Source organism: Chionomys nivalis, chromosome 7, assembly GCF_950005125.1.
Source record: "Chionomys nivalis chromosome 7, mChiNiv1.1, whole genome shotgun sequence".
In the NCBI taxonomy this organism is placed as follows: domain Eukaryota; kingdom Metazoa; phylum Chordata; class Mammalia; order Rodentia; family Cricetidae; genus Chionomys; species Chionomys nivalis.
This window is the reverse complement of record NC_080092.1, coordinates 39,638,271-39,653,774: the sequence shown is the minus strand read 5'-3', so window position 1 is coordinate 39,653,774 and position 15,504 is coordinate 39,638,271. Positions and strand designations below refer to the sequence as shown.

Below are 15,504 nucleotides of genomic sequence, written 5' to 3'. Positions count from 1 at the left end.
GGGAGACACAGCTGTCCACGAGCTAGTGAAGCAGGGCTGATACTTCAGCACTGGGGTAAGTTCCAGAAGGGTCTGGAATTCCATTGCTTCCCACAGGGCATGGGCAGAAGAGTCATGGGAGGGACACACAGTAGGACTTGGGTCTGCCCTACTGTGATCCACACATCTCTGCCTACACTGAGACTGCAGGGCAGTATTAAGTATGGGTACATGAGGCTGTCACTAGAGTCTGCCACACACCGCTGGGGCTCAGCTTGGGTAGACGCAGCAGCTAGATTCCGAGCAGGAATTCAGAGGGAACCATGGAGGATGTCTCTTGCTCATTCAGATTATTTATTGAGAATAAAGTCGGGCCATCCCATCTGTGTGACGCTGTGACAGGAGTCACACACATGCTAAGGAGAGTCCAGAGAATTGAGACCTTCAACAGTACAGAGCCACAGGCACAAAAATCAAAATACAAATGACCCCTCCCCCCAAGTTTGGCAGGAAAACAAATACAGTTGGAGGCCTGGGATGGAAGGGCACTTACTTTTCAATAAGGCAGTTACAAAGCGGACAAACCCCATTCCCCAAGTATATTCCAATGGGCATCACAGGCAACAGAAAGCAGGCAAGGATGGCGCATGACAGGAAGCAGAGAGAGACTTTGTTTTCAGAGGTGCCAGCAGGGGGAAGTAACCCACCGGAGATGCTCTGCCTGAAGCCCCAGGCCCACTTTGCCCACCTCAAATATCACAGTGACTTTTCTTTTCCCAACCATAAATTTGGAAGCAGTCTGCAATTCAATGAAATAATGCAAAGGCACCCCCAAATGCACAGTGCTCCCCAAGGCATGAGCCTGAGCTTGTTTCCCCCTCATCTGACTGCTCTGCTTAGTTCAGTAGGGACCTGGAGCCAGGGCAATCACCCAGCCTCAGAGACGGGGTGGAAGACAGCAGGTAGGCAGCGACCACATGCTAAGCCCACTGTATAAAGACACAGCACAGCTAACACCGTATCCTATAGGTGTTGGTCTGAGCCTACTGTATAAGGACACAGTGCAGCTAACACTGCAACCCACAGGTGCTGGTCTAAGCCCACTGTATAAGAACACAGTGCAGCTAACACTGCATCCCACAGGAGTTGGTCTGAGCCCACTGTATAAGGACACAGCACAGTTAACACTGCATCCCACAGGAGTTGGTCTGAACCCACTGTTATAAGGACACAGCGCAGCTAACACTGCAACCCACAGATGTTGGCCCAACCTTTGGCTTCTCTGGGCTTAATAGTCATCAACAAAAATACACGCTCAAGAACTCTACTGAGTTTTAAAAATTGTAAAGCAAATCTCATAGTGCTTCAAATAATTCATGATTCTGTGTTGGGCCACATCCACAGCTATCCTAGGTGGCAGAGGGCCTGGGGGCTGTGCTGGGCAGGCCTGCTGGGGATCTGCTCCTTGGCCAATCATTTTGTTAAGGTCAGCAGTCACCCAACCTTACCTCATTCCACCTGGAACTCTGCAGAAGCTTGTCCCCAGGAGCTCAGCTGCCCTGGAGAGGCAGTTATAAGCTCTGAGGCATGTCAGGGCACCCTGCAAATGACCGAGTGGTGGGCCACAAAGGCCCCTCGCTAACCATGAACTTGGCAAATCTCTTAGGACTTTATTTCCCCAATTCGCTAAAAATTGCTCAGAGAGCGACCTTGAGTGGCTCTGAGGCACCCGCAGCCCCGACACTGAGACATGGTCACCTTCAGTTTGCTGGTGAAGCCCTACAAGGACGGGAAGGCATGAGTTCTCAGCAACCTGGGAACCTTAGACTCCAGGCAAAGCTGTGTGCTGCTTAAAACTTTCCAGCTGAAGTTTCCCCTCAGAGATGCAGCAAGGCTGTGCGTGGCTGGCATGGGACTAAGGCCTCCGATGACTTGGGAGAGGACTGGTGCTTTGCTGGCAACTTTGGCATGAGCAAGCAAGGACACAGGGTTGAAGGGTTTCTTCAACATTTTCCAACAAGGAACCAAGACCAATACTTAGTGGCAGTCAAAACACCATGATATATCCAGCTGTTCTCTTCTAAAAATGATCCAATGTGTTTGGAATAATGCCAGGGACTGGGTCCTTTGTCCGAGCCACTGTCCACATGGCCCCCAAATTTCAGAGAGCACAGAAAATCCAGAAGCTAACTGACAGAACAGTCTTCCCCAGGAGGTAGTGGGCTCTCTGTCCTTGGAGGTGGCAAGTGCAGACTGCTTTCTGGCTGAGATGGGTAGGCAGAATGTCAGCACCAATGGAGAAGCTGGGTGGGAGGACCGAGACTCTTCCAATCTTTTAGATCCCGTCATATAACAGAGAGCCTTCAGATGGCGTTGATAAGGCAACTTTTTTGGGACTGTGCCTGGGACCACCCACTGCAGTGGACAGTTATCCTACCACCACACACCAGGCAGTCACTTGGCAAAGTATTAACAGGAAGTTCCTATACACACACGCACATACACAAAGGGAGCCTCAAGCTCTACCTGCAACATTAGGATTTGTTCTCTGAGAGGCTACTATGATTATAGCTAGCTATGGCAGGGACATGCAGCACACAGAAGCCAAGTTCCTCAAGTCACAACCCCACCTGGAAATTTGGTTTGCTGTCTTTCCTGAGGATTGGCTATGATGGTTTTTATTCACAGTTTGTTCCATGAAATGAGATACAAGAAGCCTGTGCATTTGCGCTGTAAAAATTTTCAAGCCCAATATGAATGGTAGGCTACGAATGTCTCCATATGACCACCTTAAGGGCACAATGAAGAACCACACCAGGCTAGATCAGAGACAGGATGGGAGCGTGCGAAGCCATGCCAGTTCTGGACTTGAAATTCCAGTTTTGCCCAGGAGCACCAAATAGAGAAAAGTCCACACTGAGCCGTCACAGATTGGGAGGGGCAATGATAGGCGATATGAAAATACGGGCGCCAAGATGAGCATTGCTCTCTCCACAAACCCTGCTGCTCTTGAAGGCAGCAGGCTCTTGCTATGGCTAAGCCAGCAGACAGGAGGCAAGGGGCTGGCCGCTTTGATCACACAGCAGCCGGACACAAGAAAAAGATAAATTTGAATAGCTTTGTCTTTTCTTTCTTTCCTTCCTTCTTTCCTTCCTTCTTTCCTTCCTTCCTTCCTTCCTTCCTTCCTTCCTTCCTTCCTTCCTTCCTTCCTTCCTTCCTTCCTTCCTTCGTGTTTGTTTTTTGAGACAGGGTTTCTCTGTAGCTTTGGAGCCTGTCCTGGAACTAGCTCTTGTAGACCAGGCTGGCCTCAAACTCACAGAGATCTGCCTGCCTTTGCCTCCGAGTGCTGGGATTAAAGGCATGCGCCATCACTGCCTGGCTAGCTTTGCCTTTTCTATCAGTGATGTTTTGACAGGCTGAGAAAGAGAGCCCTGGCCTCTACTTCTCCAAGGGTGTGTGCATCTGAGGATAAGGATTCTGAGATGGCTGGAGGGCAGATGTTCCCCAGCTTGGATCTGGACATAGAAACGTGGACCAGCCTGAGCCTAAAGCCACATCTTGCACAGAACTTGGAAACTAAACATGATGCTGAAGAAACAATGATACAACTGAAATGCCCACAGTTTGGCTTAAATATCAGGAAGCTACATTTTCTTCCTGGATAAGACACTGACATTTCCACAGGGCCATTAAATTAAAGGTCCTGTCTGTCCTCAGATACTAGCTTCTCTCTCTGTTTGCATCCACCAGTGGTAGGACAGAGACCGACTTCTGCACGGAGGTGAGGACCGAAAACATCCAGGGGACACCTCACCAGCCCTTGCTTGCAACCAGGACACCGTTCATATTCTACACACACCTATTTTTATACACGCTCCATCAGACTGCAGTCTGCTTGGCATGCGTTTGAGCTCTCTGGGGGGTTGGCCACGATGGAACACATTGCAAGATAGTGACACTGGAGGCTCCGCCCCCATTCCACAGAAGCATGGGGGTTCTGCTCCACAGAAGGGAGACCATCAAATACTCCTTCACTCACTTAGTGAAGGAAACTCGGAAACTCTGATTTCCGAGATGGTGTTCAGGGGAAGCAATCTGGGAGACGTTAGAACTGCTGGGTCAGGCCTCTGCTGTCCTCTTGTTAGTTAAGGCTTAAGAAAAAATCAAAATTGAAGTTAAACAGGAAAATGAGACATCTGACCTAATGTATACTAGGCTGGTTGGAAATTAGCAATCTTTTTCCCTTACCCTCCCATCCACACCCTTTGTCACACTAATTGGAGATTCTGCAAACATCTTTGGATAGGAAAGCTCTGCTCTCCCAGGATGCTTTGGTTCTGACATAACTAGACAGCAGAGTCTGACTCGAACAATGAGAAAAATTAATACTTCAAAAATTTCCTTAGCAAGCGCTCTCCCTGAAAGGAGGCAGATCCTGCCTTTCGCACTTGAGCATCAGGTGGCGGTGACTTTTGTTTCCCTTTTTCTGGCCTTACAGAGCCAAGGAGTCAAGTCCAGCCACACTGTCTTCTCACAGCTCGGCTTCTGAGCAGGAACCATAGGGGATCTGGGCAGTTCTCCTGCAGGTTGTCAACTAAAGACTGGAAACACAACACTCTATCTTCGCCAGAGCACTTACTGCCAGGAGCCTAAAGGGTCGTGGTATATACCTCACTCTGGGTAAAGTGCAGAAGATTCTCAGGGAAGGCTATGGTTTTGTTTAAAACTTTAAAAAACAAAAAACCTGTTGGGTGGTGGTGGCGCACACCTTTAATTCCAGTACTAAGGAGGCAGAGGCAGGGGCCAGCCTGGTCTACAAGACCTAGTTCCAGGACAGACTCCAAAGCTACAGAAAGACCCTGTCTCGAAAAAAAAAAAACAAAAAAAAAAAACCCAAAAAAAACAATAATAATAAATTTCATTTATCTATTGTGTGGTGTGTGTAGAGCCAGTTCTCTCCACTACATGGCCAGCAGGAATTAGAACTCAGGCTAGCAGGCTTGGCAGCAAGTGCCTATCCCCGATGAGCCATCCCCAGGTTCACTGTTTTGTTTCTGAGACAGGGTCTTTAGCCTAGCTTACTCTTGAGCTCTCCACCTTGTCCTCCCGAGTGGTGGGACTAAAGCATGCACCACCGTGACCAGTCTGTGACATCTTCGTGTCAGTTCTAGAATCTCAACGGACACGTGCAACTGCCTAGAGGTTCTTGTGGAGGGGCAGGGTTTCCTCCATCTCTTAAGCAGATGCCTTACACATGGTTAAGCAGAGAGTAACACAAATAACAGGTCTCGGGGGTAGGAGGAGCGAAGCAGAAGCTGCACAGCTGTGACAGCTTTTGGCCAACACACACGGAGTGCCCACTGCATAGAGGCCCCAGAGCAATTGGGGGACCAGTGTCAAACTGATTTGCTACTAAATGGTAAAACCTGCAATAAGGTAGCATGCCTGTGTCCCAGCCGGCAAGGGCCAGTCCAAACGTGGGCCCACTCTGTGCTTCCACTGTCACTGAGCCATGCCGCCAGGGCTGAGTCTTACCCGTGGCAGCCTGGTACTGCATGGTGACTGCCAAAATACACATCACCCAACATCTCCAGGAGAATTGATTTAAAGCTCTGGTGAGTATTCAAGACACAGTTTTAAAATTCCTTTTATGATACTGTTTTTTTCAGTCTGAGCAGTGAAAGTCTTTCTATACACATGCTAACCTGTAAGAATATAACCCTCTTGACAGAGAGATTTACAGTATCCATCATTCAAACTTTATTTACAGTAGATGGGAACAGTCCTTATGGGCTGAGACGTGCAGACATCACCTGTCATCAAGCATCGCACCGCTGTTCTCTCACCAAGGCCTCTGCCTACCCGGCCGCCTGCGCCTCACTCCAGCTGCTTGCTGCCCTCCGATCTCTGGTCCAGTCTGCTCCTGTTACTCTTCACCGTGTAGATAAAGTAGGCAAGCGTCTCTTTCTCATTCACCGGTATGTTCCTGAAGTGTCGGCTCACAGTCTACACGGGAGTAAAGACCAAAGTCCCTTAAGCTACGTGCACATCAGGGCCCTACATCCTATACTCTGTAAAGAGGGAACAGGAGCTGCTTCTGGAAGCGACTGTCTGGCATTTAGGCTTGTCAAGGAGCTGCAGAATGTAGCGGTCCCCTTGCTCCAGGGCTTAGCCGCTCTTCTCCTGGGCTACCAAAAGTGTACCACTGAGGCCCAGGATACCACCTACGTATAGACAGAGATACTTCAGTAACAGCTAGTCATCCCTGGCATGGCTTCAGTATCCTGTGGTCTAAGGAGACTGGACTTCCCTGGTTGGCTATTTGCCACCAAGCCTTTCAGGCTCTGGAAATAAACCAAAAAAAAAAAAAAAAAAAAGTTTTTAAAAATTGTGTCAAGCTGGGTGTGGTGTTGAATGCCTGTAATCACAGCTCTCAGGAGGGTGATACTGACGGGTCAGGAGTTCAAGATCACCAGCCTCAGTTGCCTTGAAAACACACACATGCAATAAAACAAAACAAAAATCACCCCAAAATGTCAAATGAACAGTCGAAACAGATGAGTCTGGCCCCAAGAATTCCTCTAAGTGGGGACACCTGCCCCTGGGAAAGTGTGGCAGTCTGAAGGAGAGTGCTCACTGGCCATGTCCTGCTTCTGTTGGCTTAGCCCTGGAGAAACCCCACTCTTCTAGCTGTGGTGGGTAAGCAGCGAAGCTGTGTGCTGCTGTTGTACCTCTATGCTGGTGAGGGAAAGGTTGAAGAGTGAAGACACATCAGACAGACCCAAACCCAAGCCGGCTGGGTGGAGGTGGTCAGGGCAGAGGAAGAAAGACCTGGAAATAATGAAGTCTCTGGACTGTGTTTTTCTTTTCCCCACCTCTCAAATTTTCTACAACAAAAGGCAGGAGAAATAAGAGGGATGAGGAAGCCAAGTACTGTGACATGTGCCTATAAGGGAAGCTGAGGCAGGAGAGTCACTTGAGCCCATCGGTATTGGTACATACGAGAGAGAGATGCTAAGGGTAACCTCTTCCCAATTCCCACCAAACAAAGTTAAGAACTCAATGAAGAAAAATATGTTCTTGGGTGCCATGAATTATATAGGAAAAGACTTCCATTAACTCCATAGGCCAAGAAGGGGAGTGGGTAGGTCCTGGAGTGTGAGGGGGAAGTTCACTGGTAGATGATTTGCTTAGTCATACAGACGGTCCTGGGTTTGATCCCTACTACTCAGAGAGAAAAAAAAAAAAAAAAAAGGTCCCTAAATCTAAAGGCACAGTGGCTATCACACTGATACACCTGAAAGGGCTGGCTCTATGGAGAACCTTGTAAAAATGATGCCATGAACCAGAATCAAGAGTCCTCAGGTTGCTGTGTGACTTTAAGAAGGTCTACCCGTCTTTGTGCATGCTTCCTTTGGGAAACAGGACTTTCTATTCTGTGTGGAAAGCTCTTGATTCTGGGCCTCTCTGATTGTCTACCTACTTCTGCTAGCTGGGCCTTGTTGAAGCCTGGTCTGGTCTGCAGCTTGTAGTGCCGTTTGTAGCGTCGGAGAGTGTTCACCTGCAGCTGGAACAGATCAACCTAGAGGAGAGGAGAGACAGTCATGTCTGAGTCCCCCTGGCCGGGCACACCCTAGAGAGGGCTGAGGAGGGAAGAAGTCGGAGACACTGTTCACCAAGGACTATGACTAGCAAGGAGCCCAAAGGCAGTTAGAAAGGGGCTCTGTGTGGATGGAGGAGGTGGGCAGAGAGGGGCAGTAGAGAGGTGATGAGAAAGAGGAGAGAGGTGGGAGTGATTCTGAGCATGGAAGCTTGGAGCAGAGGCAGAGCTTGGGCAACAAGAGTGCAGCGGCATGTCCTGGAAGGCAGAAGGAACTTGGGTAGCGGGTTGGGTAGGCCTGGGGGTTTGGGGGAACAGGGAGCCCCTGCAGCACAGAGCTGGGCTTCACTGCAGGCAGAGTTTGAGATGTCCAGAAAGGCCAGCTCAGGGACACTGGAGGAGATAAGCTAGAAAACGGACTGACAGAGCTCCCAGGGTGCAGCTGAAGAACACAGAGGCTCAGGTTGATCCACCTGCATGTCAGGGCCAGGACCTCTGCAGATGGCTGCATAAGGGTCTAGAAGGACCCCTCTTCTCTTTTTCAGCTAGCCTAGCAGGGGGTGAGCTAACCAGTCATGAAATATGGAAGCTCCAGAAAGGGTTGCCTTCACCTGCCTCCAAGAGAGAGGCTCTTGCTTCAGGCAAGTGGGACTCACTTTAAAAAAAAAAAAAAAAAAATGATTAGCACGAGGGTCCAGAATTCCCCATCATTTAAAGCATTCTTGGAAATCTTTTCTAAACTGTTTGGCCAAAGGGATTAAAAAATTGAATGTCTTTTTTTTTTTAAAATTTTATTTATTATGCATACAGAGCTCTGCCTGCAGGCCAGAAGACGGCATCAAATCTCATTACAGATGGCCGTGAGCCACCATGTGGTTGCTGGGGATTGAACTCAGGACCCCTGGAAGAGCAGCCAGAGCTCTTAACCACTGAGCCATCTCTCCAGCCCCCAAACCGAATGTCTTTATGAAATAACCATAACTTCCTATTGCTACAGGCAATAGGAAGATACTGGAAAGTAAAGCTGGGGAAGGGACACAGGGAGAGGTACGGGGACAGGGCCAAGTTTCACAAGCCCCTCCACGCCTACTTCTACTCCCAGCCATGAAGCGTGCTCACAGGCGGTCACCTTATGAGATAACAATGTGTCAAGTACTCAGTGCACACTGGACACAGTTACTCTTCTTCAGAAGCCCAAGTGAGAATACTTTGGAAGGAAACCCAGCTATTCCTTCCTGGAGCCCCTTCCTTAACACACAATAAACTCTTCTGGGTGAGACGCTAGGGCGCACGGTATTGTGCAGTACTTTAAGGGGGCCCATCCCGAAGGATATGTGGCAATGCCTGGAGACATCATATTCACTGTCACAGCTCAGGCAATGTCATTGGCCTCCAGAGGTCAGGGGAGGGGTGTTGCTGATGATCCTACAATACTCAACTTGTGCCCCCTCCCCTCAAATGTCAAACTTCAGCACCCGTTAAATGACTGCGGTGTGTCTCTGGGGAAAGCCCCAGTCCAGCTGGTGACACTGACAAGATGTACCTTTATTTTCAGGTCAGAAAAGAAGGGGAGAGAGCTGCTCAGACCACACAGGCTCAGCATTAACTTTAAAAGCAAGAACAGGGTTTTAAAAGCGGCAACACTGTGGTCAGGCACTGGCCAGGTTCAAGAGGCAAAGTCTTGCAAAAGTCTACTACAGAGACCATAAGCAGAGCCTCTAGCTCCCCGCACCCCCCCCCCCCCCCCGAGCCTGGGCCTGTCTGAAGACCAACAGCGCAGGCAGAGCAGCTCAGCTCCAAGCTTTCAGAGCCAACGTTACTGAAAGTCTAGAAAACACATTTCAAACAAACCACAGAAATGCAAGCAAAGATGACTGGTTAGTTCAGAAAACACAATAGCCGGGGAAAGCTGGAGTCAGAACCCACTATTCTCATTCTCTGGCTGGGAGCGGGGCTTGGGTCACAACCAGCACTCTGGCCTTTACCTCAGGAGTGTCAGCGTCGTGCTCAGGGGAGTCTCCGCCATCGTCACTTGTCTTCCTCTTCCTTTTATTTCGGACGCTCTGGATGAAATTTTTGTGGAAGTCACAGATGTACAGGTGCCTTACCTGATGGGAAGAGACCGAAAGTCAGTGTTAGCCTGTAAAGTCATGAGCCTCCTCTTTTGGTCAGGTACTGGAGAGAGACGGATGAGTGAGGCAGGCCACAGCTTATTACCTTATTGCTATAGGCTACAGAAGAATACAGAGCGCTTGGGGTACAGTTAAGAGCATGAGCAAATGTTCAACTTGCCCTCCCCCAAACCACAGTGCATTGGCATCCAAGTCTCTCCACAGTGTGGGAAAGAGGGAAAGATGGCTGGAGCCGAAAGACTGGCTTTACAGGTACCAGGAGGAATTGTGAACTTGAGTGGGCAGAGCCGGGCAGCGGGGACTGTAGAGATGGTACTCACAACAGCTACAGTAACACTGAAAAACTTGACTCCCGCTACTTCACATCCGATTCACAAAGGAGCGGAGAGAGACAGAATTCTCACAAAGCAGAACCACATAAGAGGGAGTGGGTATTACCCTGATTTTCTAATAAACACTGGAGCATATTAGTAAAGGTGCCAATAGCAGCTCAAATGTGAAGAATGTGTTTTTATTTAAGAATCTAAGTGCCACCATTGCCTGGAGAAACCATTAAAAAACCTTACAGAGCCTAACGCCTGTTATAAATGGCTCTGGGTAGGGACAGCTGGTGCACAAATGTTCTGGGGAGACATCTGAACTGGAGTTTAGTCCCTAAATCCCTAAAGATAAAAGTAAGCTGACAGGAAGTCACCATCAATTAATTCAGGTCTTTTTATGGAGGAACTAACAAAAACTGTTTAGTTGGATGATTATCATTTCGCGTGGTTGGATTAGTGAGTCATGAGTCACTTTGAGTTTATACTGTGATGCTGTCTTGTACACAGCAGGAGCTCAATAAGTGCTGAGGCACCAACATAGTCACTCTCATACCGGAAAGTCACCTCTTGCACAAGTTGGGATGGCTTTGCCAGATTTCACTCTGGCAATGAACTTTCAGATGTTAAGCATGTGTCACTGTCCTAAAGAGTAATACCCAGGTGATACAAGACTACAGGATGTGTGTCCCCTGTCTTGCCCCTGGCAGCTGGCACTCGGATAGGCAAAACTAGTATGTGCCTCTTGAGAGAGCAAGCTGCATCTCTCCAGTGTCATGGTAAACTGGGAGGGCAGCAGAATGGGATGTTTCTAAAGCTTAGACGGGACGATGTCAGCTCCAAGGCCCCCCAGGCCTTGGTAAATATCCCTTTCTCTGCTACATTTCCTTTATACTATTCCCAACCTCAGCCACTCCCCAGAAGCAGAGAAAAAACATGTCAGCTGCAAATTGGCTATGTATTAATACACTACAGAGGCTTCCAGGGCCCACCTGAAGGACCGTGGTGTCTTATTTTAAAAGGGCACCCATTAGATCCTTTTACAAGACAGCCAGTCTCTGTCCTTAACCATGTTTAAGTCTGAAATGCATTTCAGCAACTTCAGGGCTCAGAGGCCTTTGTGGGTGGGGTGGGCGTTGAGGGTGGGAGCAAAGGTTCACTGTGTGGTTCTCCCCCCCCCCGCTTCGCCCCCTCCCCCGTCTCCTGTTTCACTTGCTATAACAGCTAAAAAATCTTGTAACACAGCAGTTACTTGGGATTGAATTCCTGCCCAAGTCTGTGGGATGAAATAGAAACCCTTTCAGAAATAATGACACTACACCACCTTGAAATGGACTGAGACTGTGCTTCCAACCACACGCCTTCCCAAGCACGGCCTCTGGGAGCTGCTGCTGCAGGGCCAAAGGGCCTTTCTTCCTGATGATGAGTGTGAGATGCTCAACACTGCTCCACATGGGCTTTCTCATGGGCTGAGTCGGTAAATGGAGTCTCTACTGCAGCAACAAACCATCCAGACGTGGGGAATGCTCACAGAAATACTGCCAGCAGCCCACACAGGAGGTAGGCACTGTTTCCAAGTGGATAAATTCAGTGCCATCCTAGAATTCCCTTTTCATGCCTACATGTCAGGGGACACCTTACTGTCTAGCCAGTGTTTGCTCCATAGTAATTTCATTCATTCATTCCTCATTTATTTATCGACAGACATTTGTAAAAAGAAAAGTTCCCATCATAAAACAAACAAACAAACAAACAAACAAAAACCAAAGACAGCACTACTCAAAAAGAGCCAGACTATACTGGCTAACTAAATAAAACTGAGTGTGTAAGAGAGGAGTCTAGAAGAAAAGATGATGAACTTGGAAGCAAGACAGGTTTAGGAAATTGGCCAGCTTCTAAGTGCGGTGTGCACTTGGCACCATTGCTTTCTACCCCCAGCCTCAGTTTCTGCCACATCATTAGCATAAAGATGGGCTCCCCCTTCAGGTAACAGGCAATTTCTGATTGTCCCTAACCCAGTGGTTCTCAACCTGTGGGTCACGACCTCCTTGAGGTCACGTATTATGTATTTACATTCCAATTTGTAACAGTAGCAAAATTACAGTCATGAAGTAGCAACAAAATAATTTTATGGTTGGGAGTCACCACAACATGAGAAACTGTACTAAAGGGTCGCAGAACTGGGAAGGTTGAGAACCACTGCCCTAAACGTTGGCCATTAATCATTCAAGTTCCCTGAATATTAAGAGTTCCTTAACCCGGTCCCAATTCCTAATCTGGAAGCTGCCACTCAGGGCTTGCAGCAACAGATGTCAGACTAAAAAGTTCCTAACCAGTTGGCTATAGGCACATCTTCAGAACCGTTAACAAGAGCAGGTGAAATCACACAGGAAGTTTCCTATAATTAGCCACAAGGCAATCCCATTCAATTTTAAATGTCCGCCTCCGTCTGCATTACCAAATAATGTTACCCATCAAGAAAACTGGTTCCCTGTCCCCTTCCAATCACATCCACTGCAAGAGTCATCTAAGACCTGGCCTTGTCCTTATTTCTGCCACATCTCAGAAAAACTCATTCGCTGCCAGCGAAAGCGGGCTCTGTGCTGCGCTGCAGAGACGGAGGCCGCGGGAGACAGGAAAGTCGCGGCCACCTTGCTAGTGTCTGAAAGAACGACAAGGTCCCTGGAGGGAGGACGGAGTTGGAGAAGAGCCCCCGGGTCCCTTTGTCACCCCTTACTCCTAATTCTTGCAAAAGTAACCCACCTCTCTCTGTTCTACTACCCGGCGCAACAGTGACAGCTGGAAACTGCTGTCACTTTTCCCAGGCAGGGACAGTGTGCTAAGCCCTCCTCGGCCCCCCCAGCCCACCCTCTGGGATGCGGGCAGCGTCGCGGAGCACAGAGCGGCCTCCACGATCCAGAGTCCCCTGTTCTGCACAGACCGCGCGGCGAGGCCCAGCGCACCGAGCGTCCCCGGGGTCCCTTCCCGCGGCCCTGCGCTGAGCCCTGACACTCACGCTCTTGTCGATGTCCAGCTTGAGTTTCTTCTGCGAGATGCTTTTCTGCACCCTCTTGCTGAAGGAGGCGTTGCCCGCGGGCCGGACGCAGCGCTCGCCGTCCGCGATGAGGCAGCAGCTCTGGCCGTAGCCCGGGGCGGCGGCGGGGGCGGCAGGGGGCCCTTCGCGGCTGTCCTCCTCGGTGCTGAAGCCGTTCATCTCCCCGGCCCGGCCCGGCCCCTCCGGGGGAGGGCCCCTGTAGGCCACTCCGCCGCTGTTAGCCCCGCGGGGCAGCTCTCCGCCAGCCCCGCGCCCGAGTCCCACGGTGCGCCCCGGGTCAGGCGCTCTCTGAGCTCCGCGAGGCCCGGCTGCTCTGTGCTCCTGCAGCCCGGGCCCCGCCGGGAATGCACCCGCCGAGACTCCGGCCCGGGCTCGCGAGGCTCCCTCGGGATCCGGGCCCGGTCGCCCTGGGGCTCCGGAGGCCCCCGCCGGCTCCCGCCTGCTCCGCGCCGCGCTGCAAAGTCTCCACCCCGCGGCTCTCCACGCGGGGGCCCGGCCTCGAACCTGCCGTGTCCGGGCCCCGCGGTGCTCACGGCCCGCCCCAGCGCCCGGCCGCTCGGCGGCGCCCCGAGTCCCCGCGGCAGCCCCTGGGCCGCCCCGGCCGCCGCCCGCCCGACGAGCCGCACCACAACAGTGCGCTCCCCCCCGCCCGCCGCGGCACAGCGGAAGTCCCGCCTCCGTGCGCGTATTGGCCGTACTTTCTGTATGGGCGGGGCCATCGTCGCCGCTGACGTTCCTCATTGGGCGCTGCCGCTGCCGGTCTCCGGTGCCAGGCTACTTCCTGGACTCTGCTGGGATGGGTTCAAAGTAGAGAAAGTGCAAGAGGGAAGAGTTGCTTGGGCGAGGGAGGAGATCCGGCTGCAGGTTCAGTTTTAGCTGTGGAGCGGGATGCTCTGGCCCCAGTTAGGATGATGAACAGGCTTCTCGCTCCGAGGAAGGATTCTGAGCGGGGTCTGAAAGAATGCAGAATGTCCTGGTCCGGAGTAGGATGGTGCGCTAGGTCCTGGCTCTAGGCTAGGGCGAGATAGTGAGCTGGATCAGGAGAGACGCGGGGTCCGCACCCGGGGGATGTGCTGAGCCGAAAGTGGAGGGACTCAGCTTCTCCACTCCGGGATGGGATGCTGAGCAGGATCCCCATTCCGGGAACGGGATGCTGAGCGAATACAGGAGGGAGGAGACAGGGCCCCTTCTAGGGACGGAATGCTGAGCCGGTTCCCAGTTCCGGCGCAGAATGCTGAGCAGGGGCCCGGAGCTAGATGCTGGCTCCGGGACAGAATGCTAAGCTGGGTCTGGTAGGCCGCATGGTCTGGATACTGAGGGGAGTCTGCGGGAAGCAGGGACAGAATTCGGCAGAGATCACGTTCGAGGTGGACTGCGCGGGAGAACTGAGGGATTGGCATAGGGGAAGGGTATGTGAAAGGAGAAAGTGATGCCTGCAGAGCAGACTGGGCGTAACGGAAAGGCCTGGGCTGGAAGATTTGCGTAGCTGCGGGGGGGGGGGGCAGAGTGCATGACCTGGTACAGAAAGCCAGTGTGGAGGTGCATATGCGCATAAAGAGGCGTGGAGAGACAGTGGAGGTGGGATGGGGAAGCAGCAATCTTTAGGTGTCGCGCACACCAAGGAAGGAGGGGCTTAAAGGGGAGAACCCATGGGTTGGGGCAACCCTTCTCTGGGTTTGGTCTGCAGGATGGACTTTGTAGGCTGAGGCAACTGAGAAAGGCCCTTAGGCCACCGACAGAAGACATTTTAGGGACAGATTTGTAGTTTTATTGCTTCAAGCCACTCGGACCAATCAGGGAGGAGGCCATCTCACCCTTCCTGAAATACATAGGGAATATTTGGTAGCAGAGTATTGTGTGTGGGAGGGGATAGGGTGGATGTTAGGTGTCAGGTAAGCTCTTAAATTCTCTTCAAAGGCCTAAACTGAGTCTGTACAGTCTTATTTCACTAATTTCATACAGGAGACCGTATAGGAAATATAAGGCCACTATGGGGACTGAGATTGTAAGTCAGTGGCAGTGGTTGACCAGCACACCCAAGGCTCTGGGTGTGGTGACACGTGCGGGTGTTGACTGTCTCTAAGCTGGAGCATCTGAAGTTCAAGGTCGTTTGACTGACTGCGTCGCACACAGGCCAGTCTTGCTTTTGTGAGACCTTGTCTCAAAACAAAACAAGTTCATTATGAAGCTGCTTATAAAAAATACTTAAAAAGTTATGAAAGACACGTGGTTAAGCGAAATTTAACATCGTCAGAAAGAGATGTGCATTTGATTTTTATGGCAAATTCAGTTTCAGGGTGTACGTGTGTGTGTGTGTGTTATTATTTATTTATTTATTTATTTATTTATTTATTTATTTATTTTGATTTTTCGAGACAAGGTTTCTCCGTAGTTTTTGGTTCCTGTCCTGGAACTAGCTCT

The 15,504-nt window shown here is 50.7% G+C and overlaps 1 protein-coding gene across 1 annotated transcript; it reads right to left on the bottom strand.

Annotated features, from left to right (window-relative positions):
- Positions 1 to 310: 310 nt before the first annotated feature.
- Positions 311 to 13,724, bottom strand: Sap30l (SAP30 like). The gene is made up of 4 exons (XM_057775893.1): positions 13,045 to 13,724; positions 9,565 to 9,687; positions 7,463 to 7,561; positions 311 to 5,985 (listed from the first exon to the last, which is right to left on the bottom strand). The coding sequence occupies exons 1-4, from the start codon at positions 13,240 to 13,242 to the stop codon at positions 5,857 to 5,859; spliced, it is 549 nt and encodes a 182-aa protein (XP_057631876.1). The 5' UTR covers positions 13,243 to 13,724; the 3' UTR covers positions 311 to 5,856.
- Positions 13,725 to 15,504: the final 1,780 nt, after the last annotated feature.